At 42.9% G+C, this 24,412-nt stretch overlaps 1 protein-coding gene across 1 annotated transcript in view; it reads left to right on the top strand.

The window, feature by feature from the left end:
- Nucleotides 1–28: 28 nt before the first annotated feature.
- Nucleotides 29–24,412, top strand: part of ADCY2 (adenylate cyclase 2) — a 399,704-nt gene continuing 375,320 nt past the window's right edge. The window contains exons 1-2 of the mRNA XM_021702488.1: nt 29–241; nt 21,573–21,770. Of these exons, the coding sequence (XP_021558163.1) occupies nt 29–241; nt 21,573–21,770 (411 nt within the window). The remainder of the gene's footprint in view (nt 242–21,572; nt 21,771–24,412) is intronic.

Below are 24,412 nucleotides of genomic sequence, written 5' to 3'. Positions count from 1 at the left end.
GGGCGGCGCAGCCCCGCGAGCCGGCCCGATGTGGCGGGAGGCGATGCGGCGCCGCCGCTACCTGCGGGACCGCGCCGAGGCGGCGGCGGCGGGCGGCGGCGACGGGCTGCAGCGGTCCCGGGACTGGCTCTATGAGTCCTACTACTGCATGAGCCAGCAGCACCCGCTCATCGTCTTCCTGCTGCTCATCGTCATGGGCGCCTGCCTCGCCCTGCTCGCCGTCTTCTTCGCGCTCCGGCTGGTGAGTGGCCTCCCCGCGGGATCTGCCCCGCGCTGTCCCGGTCCCGAGACGACAGGGACCCAGCCTGGCGAGCCGCGTCCCGCCGGGGGCGGCCCCTCGGCCCGCAGCTCCCGGCCTCTCCTGCCCGCCCGCGGCCGGCCCGGCTCGCAGGGCTGCGGGCGAGAGAAAAGTTTCCCTGGAAGGTTCTGCCCAAAATAAAGTTGCCGGGGTGTCCCCCAGGTGGACGGACAGGGCGTGTGCCTTCCCCGGTTTTGCGCATCCGCTGGCAGAGCCCGCTGCGCCTTCCTCCCCGCGCCGCTGCCCGCAACATCTGCTCCAGGAGCGACCGGCGGGCTGCTTCTCAAGGCCACTGTATGGCCCCGGAACAGGCGCTTTAGTTTGGATTGCTCCTTAACTCTCCAAAGCCTGCCTTGGGAAAGTGGTTAATGGCGAGGGAAATGAAAAAAAGGATATTATTGTACATTTTGCCTTGCAATCTGTGTGTGTTTAGTGCCATAGACAGAGACGGGGTGTTGACCTGTTGTGAGTCCTCATGCTCTGAGCCTGTTAAGTAGCAAGCGCTGATGGGCCCCCGATTTCCTGTTTCTAGAGAGGTCGTTAATCGTGTTTACTGTTTTGTGCAGGTTATTAAAGTGGCTTTCATCACTGGGAGCATAATGCAACTCAGTTTTGCCAATTTATATTTTTCAAGCAGGAATCCTTGGCTCGCTCCCTTGAGCAGTGAGGGAAAAATCTGTAGATGGCGGTAAACTTCCTGTTACCGATCATTCTGGTTGTGTGGCTCAAACTTCTGCACTGCCTCTGATGATTATGTATGTGCAGATTGTGCCAGGCATCGATTATCCAGGGAGATATTTTTGGTCAGCGGTTGATCTGGGGATGTCTCTACTGAATGATATATTTTTTAGTTCAGAATATAAGCATGCACCTATATTCGTGTCCACCAAGCTAAGAAATGGTTGTTTGGTTATATTTCATCAAGTGTGAAAAATAGCTGTCCTTCGTGTTTGGCAGTTTGTTTCTGATATCCTGAGCCAGATGGTACTCAATTATTATGCATGGGAAAACTTGTTATCATCATAGGGTTCTTTAAAAAGTAAAGTTCTCCCCCCCCCCCCCCCACACACACTACTAAAGAAGTGCTGTCTTCCGGTGGAATTCGGTGAGAATAAAAAGTAGAATGTAGGAGATAATGATGCCACAGATCGAGAACTGGTTCTTAACAGAGTAACACATAAAGTTCTGAGCACCTTTTGATCCTGTATTCTGGGTGTGAGTTCAAGGCAGTCCTCACACCCTTGTAATCAGCCTCGAATGCTCCCTGGAATGCCATCTTGATCTCTCTTCACCACTTTTAAGGCTGGAAGCTGGGTCTCTAAAAAGCGTCTCCTCTTCATTTCTGTACTTGCAGGGAAGAAAACATGTCAGTTCCCCTGGAAATCTGTTCTGCCAGGACATTGCTGCTTGTGATTCTGTTGAATCTGTAATTCAAACCCTTCTGGCTTGTTCTCTTCCAAATGGAAAAGGAGGAGCAGGTGATGGCCTATTTATAGCACCATTAATATATTTAAAGACAAGGGCGAAGTTCACATCTCCAACACACACTACTTTTTTTCTATGGTATAGATCTCTGATTTCTTAAACCGTATTGATGTCGATGTTCTTGAAGAGATCTGAGATTCGGTGTAGTCCAGCTAAGAGTCCCCTTCTCTGAGTTGTTTCGAGCTTTGGATTTGTCTTCCTTCATACAATTCCTTTATGTTCCATTTCACGTGGTGCAAGTGCTGAGTGGTATCCTTTTAAAAGTTTATCCAGGCATCTTTACTTTTCCTTGAGAAATCAACCTTTCCACACTTTCCTGGCATTCAGCTAAATTGTTTTAAGCACATTTACCATGGCATGGCTGTAGCCCAGGATGATGTCCAGAGGCAAGAGAATGGACTATTCTTTGCTATACCTGGTCCACAGACTGACTGCTATGTCAGTCTTTTGAGGTGAGGAGCTATGCAGAAATGTTCTAGAATCAGGGAGTATGACTGGGGCTGGTCGAGAGGCTCCCTTCAGGTGGGGACTGGGGCTGCAGGGCCAAGTGGGAGGTGGGAAACCCCTGGAAACAATGGGCATAATTATCTTTGGATACTGGACTTTGGGAAGGACTGGGACAATTCTGAGCTCTGGACAGCTTGTTTCTCTTTTGCTTTTAGTAATATCATAAATAGCAGTTCCGCTTTCCAAAGAATTCTCTCCGTTCACACAGTCAAAGATGGAGCATTGAAAGATGGGATGGTGTTCAGGTAGAGCTGTGTTCACACCAAGTGGGGTGAGTTCATGTCTCAGACTGACCAGGGCTCAGCTACCTTGGGAAGATGGAAATAGTCGCTTGGGGCTGGGCCAGGGTTCCACCTTCGAGCGCTTTACAAGAATAGCTGGGCTCTGATGTAATTCAGGAGCTCGGCAGATCTATTTTTGCTGCCTGAAATCTTGGACAGATTTCTTCTTTCCCATGAATCTGCCTGATTTTGGTTTCTATTAGATTTCCATCAGTTCTTGTAGTAGAAAAAGTCTGGCAATCTTCTTAACGCCCATCCATCCTCTCCTAGAACATTTGAATCACAAAATGATCGCGGCATCGTCCAAGTACATAGTGATGTTTTGCTGTATGTAATTGCCTTTGTATGAAGTGATTTGATATAGCTGTTCAAAAAGAAAGCAGTAAGTTTTGTCTTGACTTAGAGTCTCCCTAATTGACATTATTCACAAACTGATTTCCCTTATTCCTACTTAGGATCAGTCCATGAATCTGTAGCAGTTGATCTTGAAGTTAAAGTAGTTCTTGAAGTGTTTTTATTATACTGTCAAAATAAATTCTGAATTGAAACTTCATCTCACTTAATTATTTTCTACATAAAAAGCTATTAAGTAGGGGTTTTTTTGTTTTTGTTTTTTTAAGCTATTCAATAGCTTTAACTCCATATTTGTTAGGAATTATCTGGACATGAAATAAATAGGACACCTGATAGGATGTCTTGAATTTTAACTTTTTTTTTTTTTTAAGATTTTATTTATTTATTTGACAGAGAGAGGGAGAGAGACAGCGATAGAGGGATTAGAAGCAGGGGGAGTGGGAGAGGGAGAAGCAGGCTCCCCGCCGAGCAGGGAGCCTCATGCAGGGCTTGATCCCAGGACTCTGGGATCATGACCTGAGCCGAAGGTAGACGCTTAACGACTGAGCCACCCAGGCACCCCGAATTTTAACATTTTGATTAATAATATGAAAAATATTTTCTGTTGCTTTTCATGGACATTTTAATGATAGTACAGGGCATGATTGGCAAAAAAAACTTGATACCTGGCATCAGAAAACTTGGAACTAATGAGACCAGACTTTTAAGTTCTAAGTGTTATGAGGTCACTTCACTTTTCAGGACTGGTTCTCATTACTAAGTGCATGGAAACCGTCTATTAGCATTAAATCCTGTCTCGTTTATTATGTCCCAAATCAGCATGCTTTTCTCAAAATTGGCCTACCATTGTTAGGAAAGTTGACATAAATTTTTCACTTTGTCAAAATACCAGCCGGCTCCATCCAGATTTGTTTTAGCTAAAATTTATGATTAGAAATAGTTAATATTTCAATCGGAATGGAAAACTTTTGCTCCCATAAATTTTAAATAGTCAGATATTGCAATAAAATAGATTTTTTGTTTGAGTTTGATACTGAAATCCATATAAGCATATGTACTTTGATTAAATATGTAACATGCATGATTTTGACTAAGAATATGATCTCCTTTCTTGCTTTTACATGATTTGGTGAGGGAGTCTTTCAAACAATAACCGTAAGTGCTTGGCATTCCAAATCAATTTTCCATCATTGGGTATTTTTTTCTAGGGGCAGATATATCAGTGTTTCTTTTAGCTCTACATGGAAAAAGAATTTTAATCCTTCCAAACCCAGTCATTTTACAGGGAAATTGGCTTTATTATTCCAGACAATATTTCAGTGGCCCCAGTGGGTAGAAAGATATCAATAGGGAGAAACTCAATCCTTCACCCTTTTCTTCGCGGGTGAAGGCTGGAGAAGGCAGCTAAATATGTCTGGCATCTCCTCCAAGGAGCGGGAAATTCTGTGCATACTTCTCTAGTCTCATAATTCTGGGGGTGCATGGGAAGTAGTGCATGTTAATAGGAATTGGAGTAGAGGTAGCTAAAAATACACCTTCCTGTAGATTTCTGTGCATACAGGAAAATCTTACATGGCAGGTGTTTGTAATTGCAACCAGTAATTCACAAGTCATTTTAGTTACAATTTAACTGTGGTATAAACAAAAGAGAAAGAAAAAACTGTAATTTTCTGCAGAAAAGGTGGTTGCCATTTAGAGGGTTAACGAGGCTTTGGAAGCATCCTTGGGATATTAAAATGCTAATGAAATATCTGCACAGTACCTACTCTTCTCCCTTTAAAAAAGGCAGAGAGGGTAATGGTTAAGAGCGTCTCTCTCCATTGATCCTTTGGCTTTGTCCCTTTCCATCTCTGTGATCTTCGGCGAATTGTTGAACTCTCTGTGCCTCAGTTTCCTTGTTTGTAAAATAGAATGGTACCTGCCTTCTTAGGCCATGGTCCAGATTAGTCCGTGTGAAGCAGTTAGAGTTATGCCTGGCACGGAACATACCCCCAGGAGCTACTGTGTCTTTTGTTGTTGCATTTTTATTGTTGCTATGAAGGAATATGTCACACAGTGTTAAAGCTGAGACGGAACTCATTCTAGATGAGGACACTGAGACCCAGAGAGGTGAGCTCATTTCTTCAGGGTCTCCCAGGTGCATTGCTGGGGCTGGATGCAGGGTGCTTGGCTTTTCCTTGGGAGCTTTCTTGGAGACCGATGCAGATCTAGAATTCCTAGCTCCAGTCCTGGCACAGTGGCAGTTTCCCTGTTGAGATTTCAGCCTGATGTGAATGTCCTCAACCATCATTCTGTGTGATGGAGTTATACTTCACTGCTTTTCTCTTTTAATGTTTAAACAAATCTTGGTGGAGATGCATCCTGACGATGAGCTCAGTGAGGTGGGCGTCATTTATTTTCATTAGCTGAATATTCCCAGTGTCTTTCCCATTAAGCAGAAGATACATCTGTGGCTGTGCTTTTGTTGTCTGAGAAGTCACGGGCATAAATACTGTGGCATGTAAAATCATTCCGATTGATTGATGTGTGAAATTTCCAGATTCTTACCGATATTTTTAAATCATTTTATTTAAGAGGTAATAATACTATTAGCACCGCTATGTTATCACTCTGTTAAAGGTGTTTGTTGGCGATATTAATCACTTTGATATGTTTGATCAGTAATGGCTAGTGGTGGAGTCTACACTGGGTGTCTGTGACTAATCCGCTCCTCCACTAGTCCTTTCTATGACTTGATACTGGCATTGGGCACCGTTCATTGGACTTCACTCATTCTCCTTCACTGCTATTTACTGAGTGCCTCCTGGGACCAGCTCTGGGATTGGTGTCCCCCCTCCCCCGCCCCCCCCCAGGTGGCACTCCAGCAGAAAGTGGCTCATCTCTGATGCACTGATGTCATCCTTCAACTCCTGCTCCCCTCCCTAGGATGACCTGTAAGCCTGGACCCCAGGGGCTGAGAGCACCCGCATCTGGCCCCCTCCAGCTCCGCGGTGCCCCTGAGTGGCTGCCCTCACCTGGAAGCCTCTTCCTCTCTGAACTGCTTATTCAGCTTCTCTGTCTTGAGCTTCAACAGTCTGTCCTTTGCTGCATGTTCCCATCCGTGTGGGTTTCTGCCCCTGATGCCTGCAAAGCGCTTGAGCTCTATATCATTTCGCCACTGCTTCACTGTCTGACGTCCAGAATAGTTTTGTGAGCTTGCCTTGTCTCCTCAACTAATGGTTGGTTCTTTCTGGGCAGAAGCCGAGAGTTCCCCATACTTAGCAGGACACTAGCCCTAGCGGAGGCGCCTCGTGAGCGAATGTAAAATTTATGGTATAGGTCTGGTTTCCTTTGTGGCTGGTATTTCCATTGCGTAGCCTACCAGTTCACAGTGCAGAACTTTGCTGATAGACCTGGATCAGGGTTTGCTTTGGCACTTAGCGTGTGTTCTGGCAAATTCATTTATCTGCCATAGGCTCAGATGCTTTTTCTGTGAAATAGCACAAGTAGCCCAACCAGGCTCGGGGAGCTCCGTGGGGCGTTAAGAAGGTTTGATCATATGAACATTGAGCGCAGTGCCTGGTGCATATTGCACCCAAAACAAACGTAGGTCACTGTTACTAGTATCTTTGTACCACAGAGGGTTTTCCTTGTCAGGGTCTCCTGTAGATGTATTTCTGGCTGAAAACCACATGAGTACTAAGATTTTTAAATCTGTGTATGAAAGAGCAGGGGATGTGTTTCTGTTTATCTGATAAATGTTGTGCATAAACTTCGAGTTACTAAACACAGATGAAGAAGCATAGATTAATTGTCACATTTTGACATAAGTTTTTTTATTCTCTAGCACTAAAATTCATGCCACATTGACATATCGCCCTCCATATTTCTCAATTTTGTTAGCTTTCGATAATGGTATATAAAATTACCAAGAGTAATTAGATATTTATGATGTGATTTCTTGGTTTTAAACCAGAAAATTGACACACCCCCTAGAAAATTCTGGTTTGCAACCACCAGGTGCATTTAGGAGGAGAGAAAAGGATTGTTGGGCTAGCTCAGGTGTTTCCTATTTTGACCAAATTGAGGCGTGGCCAATGTTGCTTCTCTGCCCTCTTTGTATAAGGATAAAATTAAAAAAAAAAAATCACAGGGAAGGGAAAAAGAAGTTCTAAAGAAAACTTCATGAGTCCAGCCGTTGCTGGCCATGTTGTAAATAATTTTTTTTTTGTTCCTTACTTTTCCTTGGGCTCACGATTCTGACCCCAGAAGCCATACTCAGGTGAGAGAGTGACGGAAGCAGTAATGGGAACTCATCATTGTGAGTCACTGCCAACTAGTTTTCTGACTTTGCTCAGGTTTCTAGAACAATGGTGCCAAGATATAATAAGAATATGGACCTGGGTTGAGGCTCTTAGGGATACATAGGGCCCTTTGTATCTTAGAATCGAACCAAATCACTTTTAAGAAACTTGGTGCTAGAAATGGGAATTGTCAATTATTAACACAATTAAAATACATTGGATGAATAATTTTTTGTATTTGAAACATACAGACATAAAGTACAATTGCTTGTTTTTGGAACACTGAAATTCCTGAGATTTCTCAAGATGGTTATTGCCAGAGAAAATCCTATGAATAAATCAAGTCTCTCCGGCCACCACTTACAGGAGGTTCCTGGTGGAGAAGATTGTGGGTCGGTACTTTTGGAACGGGGCCTTGACTGCAAGGTCTTGAAATTAGAGCTTCTACCCATTCCACTAATGTCCTTTACTGCCCCTCAGACGTGATGATGTTAGGACATTACAGCTACAAGCCAGAGCTCAAAGGCTCTGGCTCTTATTTCTACGTTCCCATCCCCAAGACCGAATTATTGTGTGTGTGTTTTAAATGTCTGTATTATTATTTTTTAAAGCTATATAAAAAACAAAGGGCAAAGTAAGATTTCAAGCTACTAGTGATCTGCAGACATTATAAAGGAAACAACATTGTAAACTAGTTCACTACTAGGATCAGTAATGATGTTAAACATCCAGAGAATAAAGGAATCAGGTGAATATAAATGAAAGAGGTAAGAGTCTCAGACATATGGTGGATCAAATGTCTAATCCTTTCCTGTCATCGGCTTGCAGTTAAGTCACACGTGTAAGAGCCACGTTCTTCAGAATTGGACTTTAGGTACACAGAATGGGATTTTTCATTTCACTAATTTGATTCTTTGATTTTTAAGCAAAATTTTCATCAGTCTCTATCTGGCTTATTTATTATATTAAAATAAACACCCCTGAACCCAGTCCAAACTGGAATATGTCCAGTAACATATTTTAGTCTGTATGTCGCTCCTATCCTCTTCCCTTGCCTGCCTTCAGAAGTAACCTTCATACTGCACTTTTTCTGTTGCTTTTCTTTTTGTTCATTTTATCATATACATACATGTGTATATATATAGAGAGATATATATGTTACTGTATGTGTATATAGATATAGATATATATTACTGTATGTATATGGTGTGAGGTAGTGATGGGGATCATTGGCATTTTTCTCCTTAAGGTGAATGAATATTAATCACTTTAACTATTTCTTTCCCCACATCTGTCATATGTCAAAATTCCGTATATGAGTGATTTGTTATGTGTTCTCTGTTCTGTTGCATTGGTTAAGTTTGTTTTGTTTTATTTGTTTTTATACCTGAGTCCTGCATGTACACACACACACACACACACACACACAAGCTCTATAATTACTGAAGCTTTATAATCAGTAGATTAAGCAAGGCAAATAACATTCAACTCCTTTAAATGTTTCTTGGTTACTCTTGACCTTTTTTTCTTCTCTGTAAACTTTAGTTATCTTATGTCAACCTCCATGTGAAAAACTCAACTAGGATTTTGTTGGTGTCATATTGAATCTTGATCCATTGATTAGAATTGATATTTTATGATAACCTAATTTTTCTATCCATGAACAACAGAGCATCTCCCTATTCATCTGTGTGCTTTAGTGAAGTGTAAAGTTTATATATATGTTATTCTATAACTTGCTATCTTATCCTTTTTATAACCAATAAGTGAAATACAGATTCAGGTTTCCTATGTAGATAATCATATCACCTGAAATAATGAGAGTTTTATTTTCTCTTTCCTAGTACAAAGGCCTTATGTTTCTATTTCTTATATTATTGCACTGGCTAGGAACTCTAATATCGACAGAATTGGTGATTGTGGGTACCCTTGCCTTTTTCCTAATTTTAAAGAGAGTCCTTTCATAGTTTATTTAGGATAATAATGGTTTTGTAGATAACCTTTGAGATTTCCTTTTGTTACACTTTACACAAAAAGTTTAAATGTGATTGGGTGCTGAATTTTACTAAATTGAAGTGATCATATATGCTCTTTAAGTTGTTTTTTAATCTTTCAATGTAATGAGTGATAATTATAGATTTTCTAATATTTAACAATTTTTATGTTCAAGCCAAACTGCATTTTCATGACATCTCTTATAAAATGTTGGATGTGATGTGCTAGCATTTTGATTAAGGGTTTTGCAAATAACATTTTTTTGTTAAGTGGGTTTGGAATATTCCTTTGAACTATCTTTTTTTTTTTTTTTTAAAGTTTTGCTAGTCTTATAAAATAAATCAGGAAGCATGTCTTCTTTTTCAGTTTTCTTTAAGAGTTTAAGAGTTTTTGGTACGTCGGGAAGAGTTGATAGAATTGGCCTGGAGAACACCTGGGCTTGTTGCTTTCTTTGTAAGGAGATTTAAAAACTTCCATTTCAGTAGGGTTGATACTAAAAGAATTGTTCAGTATTTCTAACTTTATTTCTTGAGTCAGTTTCAATAAGATAGTTCTAGGAATTTTTGCTTTTCATCCAAATTGTCAAATTTAATGGTTTGCATTGATAATACTGTTCTCATTTACATATATTTTGTCTTTAGTTTTTATTTATAACATTATTGCTTTCTTTTTTACCTTTCTTAATCTCATCAGATGTCTGTTCTGTTTTAACCTTTCCAAGAACCGTCCTTTGTCCTTGTCAGTCCTCCGAGTAAGGACAACACAAGCAATGCTGTCTCCAGACAGGCAGGTCCAGGGCCCCTGACCCCAGGGCTGAGAACTGATTCATCATTAGACCCAGACCCTTGCCCTGGAAATTGTCCACTTGTCTGCTGTTTTCTGTGACCTCTGAAGCTCCCCTTGTTGATCACGGTCTTGAACCCATCTGGGCTGATTGTTGGGGAACCTTCCCCACTTGGGGACTCAACAGTTGTCTCTGCCCATTGCCTGTCAAGAGACAGAGAAACCAGAATTCCCTTGAAATCTAGAACAGCCATAGCGCAGGCTGGTATTTCTTTTGGAAACACACATCTCTCAAGATGTATTCAACTTCTTATCTGTTTAATTTCAGGCATCTCCATCCAGGTGTCTGTCAGTGGTTATCGTCATTCTTTTCAAGACATACTTGCTAGATTTGCTGTATTCCTCTGCCTTCTCACCCCATTTCTCTCTCTCCCTCTCCCCCCTTCACTCTCTCTCAGCCGGCGCCTGCCTGGAGCCTGTTTGAGTCCTCTGGTCCTCTTTTCCCTTCCAGTTGAACGGATTTCCTGGCACCATACTCTTCGTTGGACTTCACTCTCCATCCTTCCACTTTTCAGCAGTGAGCATGGTTGTCCCCAGTGGCGGAGTTTTTAATCACCTCTCACCGTAGAACACAAGCTGAATCATTCCCCTCTTGCCTCTGACAGATCCATACGGTTCTGGACTGTATTCCTTATACTTCATTCCTCCTTCTAACCAACCAATTGTTTTCTGATCTCGTGTTTGTCCTGTGCTGTGTGAACACATGTGGCCAAAAGCAGAGAACCCACGCTGGTCACATTTTGTTCAATGACCTCTTCTGGAGTAGGGGGTCTATAAATGCTGGCCAGAAACCAGATCAGACTCACTGCCTATTTTTTTTTTCCATAAAGTTTTATTCACTGTAGCCTGACCATCATTTCCATGTGACGTGTGGCCGGTCTCAGGCTGCAGTTAAATGGTGTGACTGAGACCATGTGGCCGAAGTAAAGCCTCAAATACCGATGATCTAGCTCTTTATGAAGACAGTTCCTGAGCCCTGCTCTAGACTTAGAATTCTGTTAGGGCGTCTTTTGCCTTCCAAGATAAACGAGAAACCTACGTTGGGCCTTTGCTAACTTGGCTGCCATTTTTCAGTCTCTGATGACAGTGTCCTCCAGCTGCCTAGTAGTGGTCAGTGCCATCCACGTTAGGTTTTGTCAGAGTGGCACCCTATTTCATGTACTAATTTTTTGTTATCAGTGAAGATGTTAGAGGTTCTGATGGGTTACCAAACCCCAATTTGGCCCAACACGCCAGAGGTTTATTTCTTGTGCACACGTCCTGGCCAGGAGGGAGGTTCTGCTCCAAGAGCTGGGGCCGCAGTTGTCTTTCTCGTGACAAGTGCTTTTGTAATCACTGCGCCACAGAGAGGGACGTGCGGTGTGGCCTCACATGGGCATTTACATGGCCCCGGCCAGGAGACAGACCGAGAGTTCTGCTCATGTTTCACTGGCCAAAGCCTAGTTACTTCTGACTTCCAAAGAGATCAGAAAGAGCTTCCCGAAAGGAATCCGGAAGGAAGAAATAGGGAATGTTTCTGAAGGTCTCTGACCATCCCACCTTCCTTCTACTTTCTGTGGGTTTCTTTTGTTTTTTTTTTTGTTTGTGTGTTTTGTTTTTGTAATTTCCGAAGGGGGATACAAAGTTCATTCGTTTTTAGCCTGCTTGTTTTAATGGAAAGCTTGCCGCCCGAAGGGAACATTAGGGAATCAGCAGAGAAGTTGCTAACCAGTTGGCCACGCAGGGAGAGCTGAGGACCTGAGCAGCCTGCATCCTCCAGAGAGAGCCTCTCAGGGGAGTTCCTGAGAGCGCTTACCTTTGCTTGGCACCACCTCTGTGAGCACATAGCCAAATGCCTGGTGAGGGGCCAGGTCTGGGCTGCATGCAGAACCTTAGAGAGTCAGGGCAGGCTGGGGCCCACCAGGCTCTTCCTCGTATATCTCTGACCATATGTGACCAGCAGGCTACCCTTCCTGGGGGCTGCTTTGCTTCCACCTCCCAAATCTCAGGCAAGCACCTCCTGACACCAGCTCTCACCTGGGAACATTCAGGGAAGGGGATTCTGGGAAGTAGCTTTAATCACTTTGACTACAGAATAATCCAGCATAGTCTACTGCTTGTTTACTGGGTATCATGTATACTACTGTTAACTCTGTTTTACTTCTAGATAAAGAAGCTAGCACAATCATGCTTCTACCTAATATAATGCAGCTCTTCTTCATACAACTGAAAATACGCCAACCATCTCCCTAAAAGAGGATGTGAAGGGCCATTTTATCCACTTTAGTGATGTTCATTTCTCATCTGTCTAAGGAACAATGTACTTTAAAAATCCTTTATCTTCCATACTTGAGTTTAAAAGCTATTCATACACTCTTCATATATCTCATGTTATATCAGAGGGAAAAAAGAAAGATAATTACTTAATATGCACATACACACGCAAAGAAATACATTCATACAAGCCCAAGGAAGAGATGTAGCTCCTGCCATTCTCAGTTCTGTAGCTGATCACAGGGACAGAGCTGGTATTCTAACGTCCCCCTACTGCCCGTTCCGTATTCCTTGTGCCTGGTGCAAGTATCTTATCTGGTCATATTTCCTTGGCAGGTGGGGTGACATAAACAGTTGCTTCACCTGGTACTTTGCAAATAGACCGTATTTGTTGTTGCCGTGAACTTTTATCCCGGGATATGGGAGCAAAAGAGACACCCTACAATCAGCGTTTTGTCATTCTCTCCCCTTCCCTGCCCGCATCGTGTGTGAACAACCCAATTTTTCTTGATAGTGTCCATCAGTCACCCCAACCGTACTAAAAGCTCTTTTCTACCCATTGGTTCGGTGACATTAGCCGCCCAGAGTAGCCAGAGAGCAATCTCTGTATCCAGTTTAATGGGAACATTATTGAGTCCCCTGGTGGAGGCTGTCCTCCTTTGGCATCTAAGCCCTCAAAACTGGAACAGCGTACATTTACAGGACTGGGAATGCTAGTTTACAGGAGCGGGTAGCCACTCCTCTCTCCACCCCTTGATTCCCAGACCTGCGTGGGTCCTGGCGGTGGCGGCAGTCAGTGCCTTGCATTGCTGGCTGTTTCCATGCATCTTTTTTGTCCTAGGGGGTATCTCCCAGCTGACCCGGTGTTGCCCATAGGCTGGCACCCCTCACTGAGTCTTTAGAAGCTCATTCTCTCCTTCTGAGAAGGAAGCTGCTTTAGGGTGATGAGGAACAGGGTTAGATCAGTGAATTCCAAGAACATAAGCTCATCGTCATGCGTCATTTGCTGTAAAATGAATGCTTCTGTCAGAAGCCATGCTCTGTGAAATACCTTGTGAGTGGAGAGCACATGGGGAAAGTCCATGTATGGTGGTTTGGGTGGAAGCGTTACGGACAGGAAAGCAAACCCATATCCAAAGGAGGTTCAATTCAAGTGAAAACAAATCTCTCTGCCTTCCATCAGTTGTAATTGACCTGCCATGGATGGCTGGCTGGACCTCCAGAGGATGACGGATTTAAGGGGCTCAAAGTTATAGTGCTTCGATTGTCTTCTTTTAGGTGGCCCCAATATATTCTGCAGAACCAGACATCATTCAGACCTGGATTTTTATTGCCTCAGGCAGCAGGTCATTGGGAACTCTGCATGAGGACATAGATGCAGATTGAGAGAGACAAGGTAGGCGGTGTGGCAGGACCAGCGCCTATGAGTACCTGTGACATTTGCTCATGCAACTTACTTGTGCCTTCAGAGTCTACCTGAGCCCTCGCTCATGCAGCCCACCTCCATTTGCTGATGGGATGATACTGTGCCCATCCAGCTTCATGCCTGGTGGGTCACAAAACAGTCCCATAAACATGAGCAGATTGGATTGCGTGGAGACTTGGTGATGGTGCATGGTTAGTGTTCAGTCCCTTTTGGGGTTGGTAATAAGCCAGCAACTGTTTCTCAAAATGAGAGTAATTATCTGCAGAATCATGAAGAATTCTTCCTCAAGCACTGGTTTGGGTAGAGAAATGGGCACTCTCAGGGAATCTGTGAAGCCAAACGTGGCTAGTCACCCCATAGGCAGCCAAGATGGACAGACTCAGTGGAGAGGTTTCTGGGAATCCGTTACTTCTGTGTAGCTACTACCTCTGTGCTTCCGCAGCCACGTGTCTGCTGGACCACTGTTCACCAGTGGTTAGAAGTTGGGCAGAGGAGCAGGGCATGAGGCGGGGGCAGTGAGGATGAGCTGAAGCCTTGCCTGGACCTCTGTGACTGCCCATAATCCTATCTGACTTTGAAGACTTGAGGTGAGGACTTGCTCCATTTCCACCTCCCAAATCTGACACAGATTCCTCTTCTGTTCAGTTTTTGTTTCAGTTTAGAGTTGTGCTTTTTGTGTTACCAATAGGTGATTAATTTTTAATTATGTTTTTGTTATAAACTTCTAATTTAAAACTGTGATCATAGAACATGGGTCTCTGTGATACCTCTTCTTTGACACTTTTTGCAAGTTGCCTAGTATATGATTTTTATAAATATTCCATGTGCACACGAGAAGATTAATGTTCTCTCTAAGGTTGGATGTGGAATTCCTTATTTGCCAATAGGTCAAGCTTATTAATTATTATATTCAGATATTTGCATCTTTTAAATTTTGTTTTTACTTTTGTTTGCTTGACCTATCAATAGCTGGTTAGAGATGATGAAATCTGCTCTTGGTAGATTAATTTACTTCTCTACCTAGGTCTATACACTTTTGCTTTATACATTTTGAGGCTATTTTATGAGTTCATAGATGTTTAAAATTATTATCATTGCCTTGGAATTGAGCATTTTATCATCTAATCTTTACCCTTAAAGTTTTTATTTTTTACTTAATACATCGTTCACTTCTGTCTTTTTAAGCCTAGAAGTTAGACTCTCATTGTTTCAGATAGACAGTGCGTGTTTGGTTGTGCCAATGTATTTACCATTATATTTGTTCACCTCCTTCTTCCATATCATACGGTCTTTTTAGGATAATATAATTTCTTAGAAGTTCTTTTAGAGCAGGTTTCTCAATGGTAAATCCCTGTTTAAAAAATAATTTTTTGTAAATGTTTGCATTTTTGCTCTTGTTATTAAAAAACACACGTTTTCTTGGTGATGTAAGGTTGACTGTTATTTTTTGCTCAATAATCTGTCTTCACTGTCTTGCACTGTTGAAATTTCTGCTCTCTTGCGAACTGTTTTCTTTGTGGGCGGTCCTTCCTTTCTCTTTGTGCACTCTTAGGATTTTTTCTTTATCTCTAATATTTTGCATTTTTACCATCTTGTATATATGTTTGTATTTCTTTTTGCCTAACTGGCTGGAGTTGTAGATTCATGGTTTTTCATTAGTATTGGACATCCTCAACCGATCTCTCTTTAGATATTTTATGTCCTCAAGTCTCTTCATTTTGTAACTTGGGAACTCCATCAGACATGTTAATACATTCTTATTCATTTTATTCTATTCTCTGTGTCTTACGCTTTTTAATAATTTTTATTTCTTACATATTATAAAGGAATATTTATATTCTTTTGTTGCATTGTACATAAGCTCTTTGGTTTATCTTCTAGTTCACTGATTTTCTTTTTAACTATTGTTTTTTTCTGTTTTTTGTTTCCGTATTTATTTTTTCTGTTTCAGTGGTTGAGCTTTTATTTATTTACATGATTATATTGATGAGTTTTACAGGTTCCATTCTCTGTGTGTTTGTATCTGATTAATTTCTGTTGTATGATCAGCCTTGAAAGTGCATCCTTTATTTCTTTAAATGTGTCAAATACGGCTATTCTGTATTCTCTGGCTGTCACTTTCAATGTCTGCAGTCCTTGAGAGTCTAAACCACTTATTTTCGTGGACCCTCGTTCTTAGTGACTGCTCATTTTTGGCAATTTTTGTTTTAAGATGGTGACTGATTTTAATTGCTTGGAATACTGTGGTTCTAAGTGGGAAAGCTTTTACCTAAGAATAGTTAGCTCCTCTTTCCAAGATAGCTGGAATGTGCCCCAGTTGAGGTTTCTTCTGGCTCCCTTTGTCCCCACTTGCTGTCCTGTGGATCTACATACTGCTGAGGTTCTCAGCCTCGGTATCTCCAGGGCACCTACTGTCTACGGAGCAATGCTGGTCCTTCCTCCTCCCAGCTGCCCCTGGCTTTTGTGGTCTAGACTTCTTGTCTACTTACCCACCCCTGCTGAGGGTTCAGCACTCATATTTTCTGTGTTTTTTTGTTTTTTGTTTTTTTATGGGGATGGGTAGGGAAGTGAGTTGGAGATCTTATCTACCCTTCTAGAGACTAGCAATCCTTCAGGAATATTATTTGGAGTCTAGTTGTAGAAAGGAGAGTTCTTTAAAGTTTGATGCCCCATGGGAACAATTTCTTATGTAAAACACGCTTATTTCATGTCTTTATCCATATTCTTAAAATGTGAGTGAGGATGCTGGCCTGTATAATAGGAGCCAAGAATAAGTAAATATGGTCAAGACCTTAGGCCATATTTTTGTGTGTACCTAACAAGTAACTTACTGAGTTGCAAGTAGTGGAAGATACATCTTTCTAAGCAGGTGCAAACTGGTTCTTCTTACACATACCTATAATTTTTGTGTTTATTTTAAAAATATATGTATGTTATTGATTATTTATTCAGTATGACAAATTGCCCAAGGTCTGGGTATAGGGGAAAGCTTTCAGAAGTTTTCAGGATTACTTTTGCATTTTACATTTAGATCTGTGCTGGGATCCATTTTGGGTTAATTTTTATGAAAGGTATAAAGTACGTGTCTAGAATTTTTTTTTATATGGATGTCTATTTAGTTGTTCTAAGATGTTTTGCTGAAAAGACTATTGTTTCTCCATTGAATTGTCTTTGTTCCTTTTGTCAGATATCATTTGACTACATTTATGTGGGTCTATTTCATTCTGTTGATCTATTTGTCTATTCTTCTGCCGGTACCATCCCTGTCTTAATTACTGTAGTTTTATTGCAAAGCTGGAAGTCAAGTAGGGTCAGTCCTCCAAATTTTTTCTTGTCCTTCAACATTGTGTTTGCTATTCTGGGTGCTTTGTCTCCCCATGTAAACTTTAGAATCAATGTGTTGATATCTACAAAATAACTGGCTGGGATTTTAACTGGGATTGCACTGACTCTATAGATTAATTTGGGAAGAATTTACATCTTGACATTATTGTCTTCCTATCCATGAGCATGGAATATCTCTCCATTTATTGAGATCTTTGATTTATTTCACCACAGTTTTATAGGATTATTTAATCAGAATTTTTGTTTATTCCTTTCATACCTCATGATAAAATGGAGTATGACTCTCTATGTGGAAAAGAATGAAAAATACATTTTCTATTATATCACACACATACATACATATGAATGAATGAAAATATGTATCTGTAGTCAAATGTATATTATAGCTAAAATCTGGTTTACTTTTGCCCAGTGACAAACCTTCAAAATAATTTGTGGTGATAAATTATTATTTAGAGTGCAAAATGGGCATCATTCCAATAATGAACAATCAGACCAGCCTTGGTGAGAAAGTATTGAGATTGTACCCGTGTTGCTTTTTACATGAAGAAACAGGCTTAGGGAAACGCAGTGTTCACCCCGAGTCACGCAGGAGTGGGGATAGGACCCTACCTTCAGTCTGTTGGACTTCAAAGTTTTTTGTTTTGTTTTTTTTTTATAGAAAAGCAGTGTTTTGCATGAGACTGTCCTTTACCATGTAAATTAAAAATAGCACTGTTTAACAAAAAAAAAATGAAAAATACAAGTGGAAAAGAATGAAAATATAGATAATCTGTTGCTCTGTGGAAAAGCCTCTAAGAAACAAAAGAGCTGTCACATAATACGTGAAAGCGATGGGTATTTAATAGGCTTAGCAATTAGAAGCCATCCAAAATTACTAGAAAATGCATTGAAAAGGAAAGGATAAGATGTTTGAAGGGAATGAGCAAGAGGGACCCATTATCATTAAATAGATGATACCATGCTCAAGATCTCCCTTTGAAAAGGCATTTTCATATATTTCATTTAGTTTGCATTGTAAGGTACTTTTAAAAACATTTTTAAAGGCATTTTTTTCAGTAAATTTTAGGAGCAATGAGGGCATTTTTGTATGTTTCACTTAGTTTGTGTTGTATGGAGTTTTTTGTTGTTATTTTTGTTTTTTACCTATTTAAGGCGTGTCTTAAAGGTGTTTGACTACTAATAAAGGCATTTTCAAACATTTCACCTAGTTTGTGTTGTATGGTGAATTTTTGTTTCCAGGAAGGGAAGTGGGGTTTGGGATGCATAAGCATATTTCATTGAGACTGACAGTGTTTTTAATGTTTTAGTTTACTTTATTTTAAGTTATGTTGTTTGTTTTATGCTCTGAATTTTGAAAACCGGAGTAGCTCCGAAGAAAACAGCCACGGGGTGTGCCTCTGTGGCTTTTTTCATCATCCTGTCTGCTGGGAATAGACCAGGGGAGGGAAGAGAGCCCGTGGCCCAGGGTCTGAGGGCATTCCTGCATTTCATTTACTTCCCCTGGGGGAGAGAGACACGTGATGCCAGCAGTAGGACTGGGAAGGAATGTGGCCCCTAAGCTTATACATTCTTTAATGAATGCTCCACTGTTTTTTTCCTTGACACCCTATAAAAGATCCTATTTTGTGGAGAAGTCCCTATTAAAACTTGTTTGGAGTTTGAGTTCAGAAGGCAAATGCAGAATCAATTGCTGGCTGTCCTCTTTTGGGAAGAGCTGAATTCCTCCCTGGGCTCAGGTTGGGCGGTGGTTAGGGCCAGCAGCCTCATGAGCAGCAGCTGAGAAGACAGCAGGAGGCATTGGCCAGGGACCCCGGCTCGCCTCCCGAGGCTGGGGGATGCTGGATGAAGCTGAAGTTCTCCGCTGTGCTGGATCCAGCCCATCCTGCAGTGCATCTGCCCCCAGGATACAACACTAGCCCCCTGGGATCTTGGTGTGTCATGTCAAGACAAGACTGTCAAGACAGTCTCACGCAAACTTAGGAGCCTTGGAAGTCCCCATCCTCCCTCAAATTGGATTCGGAATTATAGTTTACAATTGTGTTAGCATCAACATGTATGTAACCTTTGACCCTAAGAGCTTTTTTGTTTGTTTTGATTCTAAAAGAAATTAAAACGCATTTGTGGACCCTTCAAAGTATTCTGCGACCCAGATGCCGTGTTTGCTGTGCTGAATGGGGAAGTCACCCTCGGCCCAGAAAAGGCACTTCTCAGTGATGGGGACCCTGAAATTCAAAAGAAAATGAGATAGAGACTCCAGTACTTAAGACCTGAAATGGTATCAAGTCTGACTCTATGTCCTGTACCTGGCATGAGCAGACCTTGGGTCTTTGTCTTGTTTCCAGTTAGATCCCTTTTGAGAGAAGTGCAAGGAGAGGCCAGGTAATGCTGCTTCCCCCGCTTCCTGATCCTTTCCATGCCTTTACGTACTAATTTTCACTTTACCGTCATGCATATTTCCCCACCATTTTCAGTCTTTCCCGGAGAAACGAGAGCCAGTGAAGTCAACGATTGTTTCTCCCCGACCGGGTTAATGAAGTAAGTGAACAGTCACACGAGGAACACAACCGTCCTGGTTTCTTAGGGGCCAGCTTTCTGCCCACAGTTCAGTTAAGTTCATTTGGGGAGGTTTACAATTAAGTTTTCACGCAACATGTGGGCAGCGAGCGGCCGGGATCTCAAGTTGGATGTTCCCAGAGGACATGCGGTCACGTCCAGGAGCACGTTTGTTTGTGGGGTCGGAGTGTGGGGAGCGCTCAGCCCTGCTGTACCTCTGAGACCCTTTGCCGTCATCAGAGTGTGTCTGAGTACAACTCAGGCACTTAATCATGGGCAAAAACAGCCGTGGGGGGGAGAATAAGAACATCACATTTGATCCTCTTGTCTTCTGCCAGTTCTGGAAACGTACAATATTTTGCCCCTTGGTCTCGCTTGCCGTCCGCTGCATGAGCAGAGGCCAGAGCCCCGCGGTGGTGGCAGCCTGCGGTGACCCCAGCCAGACCCCTGGCCCCCTCCCTCCCCAGCTCCACCGTCTGCAGTGACTCATTTTCATTCTTGGGGCCTCATTTTCCTCACCTGTGGAAGAGCGCAGACACTATGCCCCACACAGGGGTGTTGTAAATATTAAAGAGGTTAATATACGTATGAGTGCTTAGCACGGGAATATGTATCTTGTTATGTGTTGTGGTTGTTCTTGTGGTGGTCTTTTCCCCAGGTATCAGGTAACACGTGTAATGGTGGGAGAGAAAGAGAAACCAAGTCAGTTGAGAATTGAGGGAGGGCTTAGGGGCCTCTCTTTGCCCCGACGTTAATCTGGAGTCTGTGTGTGATTTGGCGGATCTGCTCTGCTTCCCCGTGTCCCCGTGGTTAGTGGTTTGGTATCAGGGTGGGGCCATCTCCAGTGTGAAGCTGGAGCTGCTAACGGGATGGAGTGAACCCCATGCCGACGAGAAGAGATGAAGGGCTCGCCAGCCTCTCGTATTTGGAAGAACCGTCCCACAAGTCCCGGATTTTACTGTCTTTGCTATTCTAGGGCCTCCATGAAAGTTCTTAGGGTTCTGGCCATGTGGGTTCTTTGATCAAGGTGCATTAGTGGCTACCTGTGTTTGGATGAGGGATGAAGATTTTGGTGGGTTCCAGCCCACAGGGAGTGCTGTTCATGGCGACTTTCTAGCAGTGCTTTGCCAAAGCTAAAGCCTGAAATCCATGCTGCCGTATTCAAAGGAAGCGTGACGTCTTATCACGTTGAGTGGACATTGTGTAGAATAGAAATAGTGTTCCTTTTGTGCGTGTGTGGCTAGAAAGGGATAGATGGAGAGGGAACATTAGTGTGCAAAAGTGGACCTCAAAAAATGCATCAGGTAGGCTAATACTAGATGCTCATTTTCTTTTTGCCACTGGAGCTCCAGAGAAGTGGGGAAGTAAACCAGCAAAATGGCACGTTCTTGCAAGTGTTTCCTGCTCTCTTGCTTCTGTAGTTAGTATTTTCTGACCCTTTTCTCTTAATATGTGATCCCGTTAAAACATTAATTGCCATGCATTAAAATAAAAGCTCATCCCTTGGGAGGCTCAGACCATTTTTAGATTTTTAAATAAAACATTTCAAATCCATTTGGAAGACTTAATTTTCTAAGGCAAGGGCATTTCTGATCCTCTGATTCAGGCAGTGAAGTTGCTTGTCTTATTTTTATCCTTATAGTAAATATTCTTACATTCACTTTTGAATAAAATCCATTTCTCCGTTTATCAGGGAAAATCTAAATTTGATGGTGTAGCTGTTTTGCATAATTTAAATATACAATACTGGGTTATTTCTATAGAGAAACATAGTGATTTAATGGGAAATTTAAATTTTCAGACGTTCAAACTCTCCTACTTCTGGAATAATTTTTTACAACTCGATCTACTTGACGTTGATTAATGTTGATGGCATTTGAGGACATGAACCATGGGTATCACCAGGCTGCTAAATTGTGCCTTTGCCATATTTTTCTTCCTCTTAGGAAGTTGAAGACCATGTGGCATTTTTAATAACGGTCCCGACAGCCCTGGCGATTTTCTTTGCGATATTCATCCTCGTCTGCATCGAGTCCGTGTTTAAGAAGCTGCTCCGCCTTTTCTCCTTGGTGATATGGATATGTCTCGTGGCCATGGGGTACCTGTTCATGTGCTTTGGAGGCACCGTCTCCCCCTGGGACCAGGTAAGGTGATCAAACATTTTTTGTGTTTTCTTTATGCACTTGATTGATGACATACTTGGTTCCGCAAACCTGGCCCTAAACTGTAAACAGGAGACCTGTGGCTGAGAAGGTCTTTTAAACTAGCCGTGTTAGCAGTGCCCCGTGGGTGAAGTCACTCGACCGACGCCCATTTGGACTTCTCAGACCTGCCAGCCGCGAGGGCGTGGGCCTAGTCTCACCTTGTCACTTGGTTGAGATGGCTGGGTCTGGATATACTCCTCATATTGCATTTGGCTGCATGCTCTCCTGGTCCCTGAGTTCTCTATTATGCCAGGATCCCTCCGGGATCGGAGCCTTACCTGTAACTCTCAAACACTGGTTGTTGCCTTGGACTCTGTCAGTTACTAGATCTTCCTCCTTACACACAGACTTCTGTGACACTGATTTTATATCAACCTGATTCTGTCATATCAATAGGATGGTTTCATGCACCTGTTGGGAACCCATGGTTCTCCATGTTGACCCTGGGAGGCTCTTGGCTTAGGAAATCGCTACACCTGGAGGATGTTAGCTCTTTAGGACTCCCCTCTGTGTGCTGCCATGTGGGTGCATGCTCTGGACTGCCCGAGTAAGTCCTGGGTTGCCTAGGGTGCAGGGCTGGGCTATAGGTATGATATACAAGTTGCCTAGCTTCAAGCTCCTAATCAAAGCCACGGGGTTCTGTACCAATCCAGGAAGAGAGTGCATTGGGCACTGCGTGGACTGTCACAGAGTTGGTGGGGACTCCAGAGCGAGGGGTGGGTAGGAGAGGACCAGGAGCCAGAAGTGGAGAGAGGAGAAGACATTAGGAGACCAAGACCAGTGAGGGAGAATTGCTGGAGAGGCCAGAGAAGAGAGATTCAAGATGGCCGTGCACAGAAGGGCTCAACTGCCAGGTCAAGGAGGAGAGCACTGCTGGTATGCCATAGTTGGAGAGAGCCCTGGGTGAGCCCAAAGGGGAGGTTTCCAGCGGGTTCTGTTAGGAAGTGGTCTCGTGGCCTCAGCCAAGCCATCATCCCGTTTTGGCCTCAGTTTCCCTTGCAAAGGGAGAGCCTGAGCTAGGTGAACTCCTCTTGGTCTCTCTGGCTCTGAAGGACACTGTTATTGTGGACAGAAGAGGCGGTGGTGGCCCTGTCCTTCCCTGCAGCTCCGTGAAGAGGCTCCCCTGGTCAGGGAGGCTCCCCGGCCAGTGTCCCCATCACGGTCCCCTTCAGGCCCCTGGCAGGGCTGGGTATGCACCCCAGGATCCCAGCTCCTTCCTGGCCCCAGCTCCCCTCTGTCCACACGCCACGCTCTGGCCTCACCCCGCCGCCTTCCAGGGCACACGCCGTCCCTCCCGCCTTCAGCTGGCGCACGTGGGACAGAAACGGGGCGCCGGCTGACAGCGGCCCCCCCAGGGCCTGTGCATGCACCAGCGCCCCCTTGGTTAATGATATGGCTCTTCAAGAGGCCTTACTGTCTGGAAGGGCAAGGATCCTTTCTTTGTTCTTCTGTTTTCCTTTTGTTCCGAATTCTCTGAGCTTGCTTTCCCGTATCAATTACAGAATCAGTTCGTCATGTTCAGTGAAAACTCCAGTTGAGATCTGGATTTAAATTATATGGAATTTCTTAGTTTTTGCTTTGAATGATATGAAGCGTCTAGGAGATAATAAGAGGATACTATAAAAAACATCCAGAGATTTGCTATCATATTGTATTGAGCCTTTCCATGAAATGATGTGGTATGTCCGTCCAATAATTACGGTTTTCTTTTATGTTTGAAGACTTTTTTTTTTTCCCTTCATAAAATTGGTAGTGATTTTACTTAGACTTGTTCTTAGGTACCTAACACTTTTTTTTGTTTTATGAAAAGGATTTTTTTTCTAATTACCTTTTCTATTTGGTTAACATTGATGCATAAGAATACTGTTGTTTTTTATATTAATCTGTATTCAGCAATCTTGGTGAATTCTTATTGGCTCTGTTAGTCTATCTGAGGGTCTCAGCTTATCTATATAGACAGTATTATCATCTTAAGATAATTTAAGAAAATGTTTTTCTCCCTTTCCAGTCCTTAATTAACTCTGTTTGCATGTATTGTATTTTCTAATTGTATCAGCCAGGACTTGTCATGCAGAATCATGGGATGCAAGTGGCCTCAGTCCCGTTTCCAGCATAACTGCAGCATCTGTAACTTCACCCGTAATGTTTGCTTTGTTTTTATTATTACAATTTCAGTAGAACCAATTTATGAGGATAAGGACCCCCCACCTGTCTGGAACGTTCTTCTCCCATGGGTTGTGTGGCTCCGTGTACCTTTGTAGACCTTGTCAGGGCGGCCTTCCCCGACCTCCAGGTGCCCCCCATCTGACGACACCCCTCACCCTGCTGCAGGTTTTCCGTAGCACCTATGATGACTGACTATCCCCTTCGAGGACGTAAGCTCCTGGGGCGGAGGGTGGTGGGGGGAGGGTCGTGCCTGTCTTGGCTCTTCGTGTCTTCGAGCCCTCTGCCAAGAGCAGGCTCGCTCCGTGTTGTCATTAATGCGAGGCTATAGTTCTTCATCTCCAGATTGGTTGCTGGATTTTCTTTCTTTTCCTTTCTTTCTTTCTTTCTTTCTTTCTTTCTTTCTTTCTTTCTTTCTT

This window comes from Neomonachus schauinslandi, chromosome 7 (genome assembly GCF_002201575.2).
Source record: "Neomonachus schauinslandi chromosome 7, ASM220157v2, whole genome shotgun sequence".
In the NCBI taxonomy this organism is placed as follows: domain Eukaryota; kingdom Metazoa; phylum Chordata; class Mammalia; order Carnivora; family Phocidae; genus Neomonachus; species Neomonachus schauinslandi.
The sequence above is the reverse complement of the archived record's forward strand: the minus strand, read 5'-3'. Positions and strand labels throughout refer to the sequence as shown.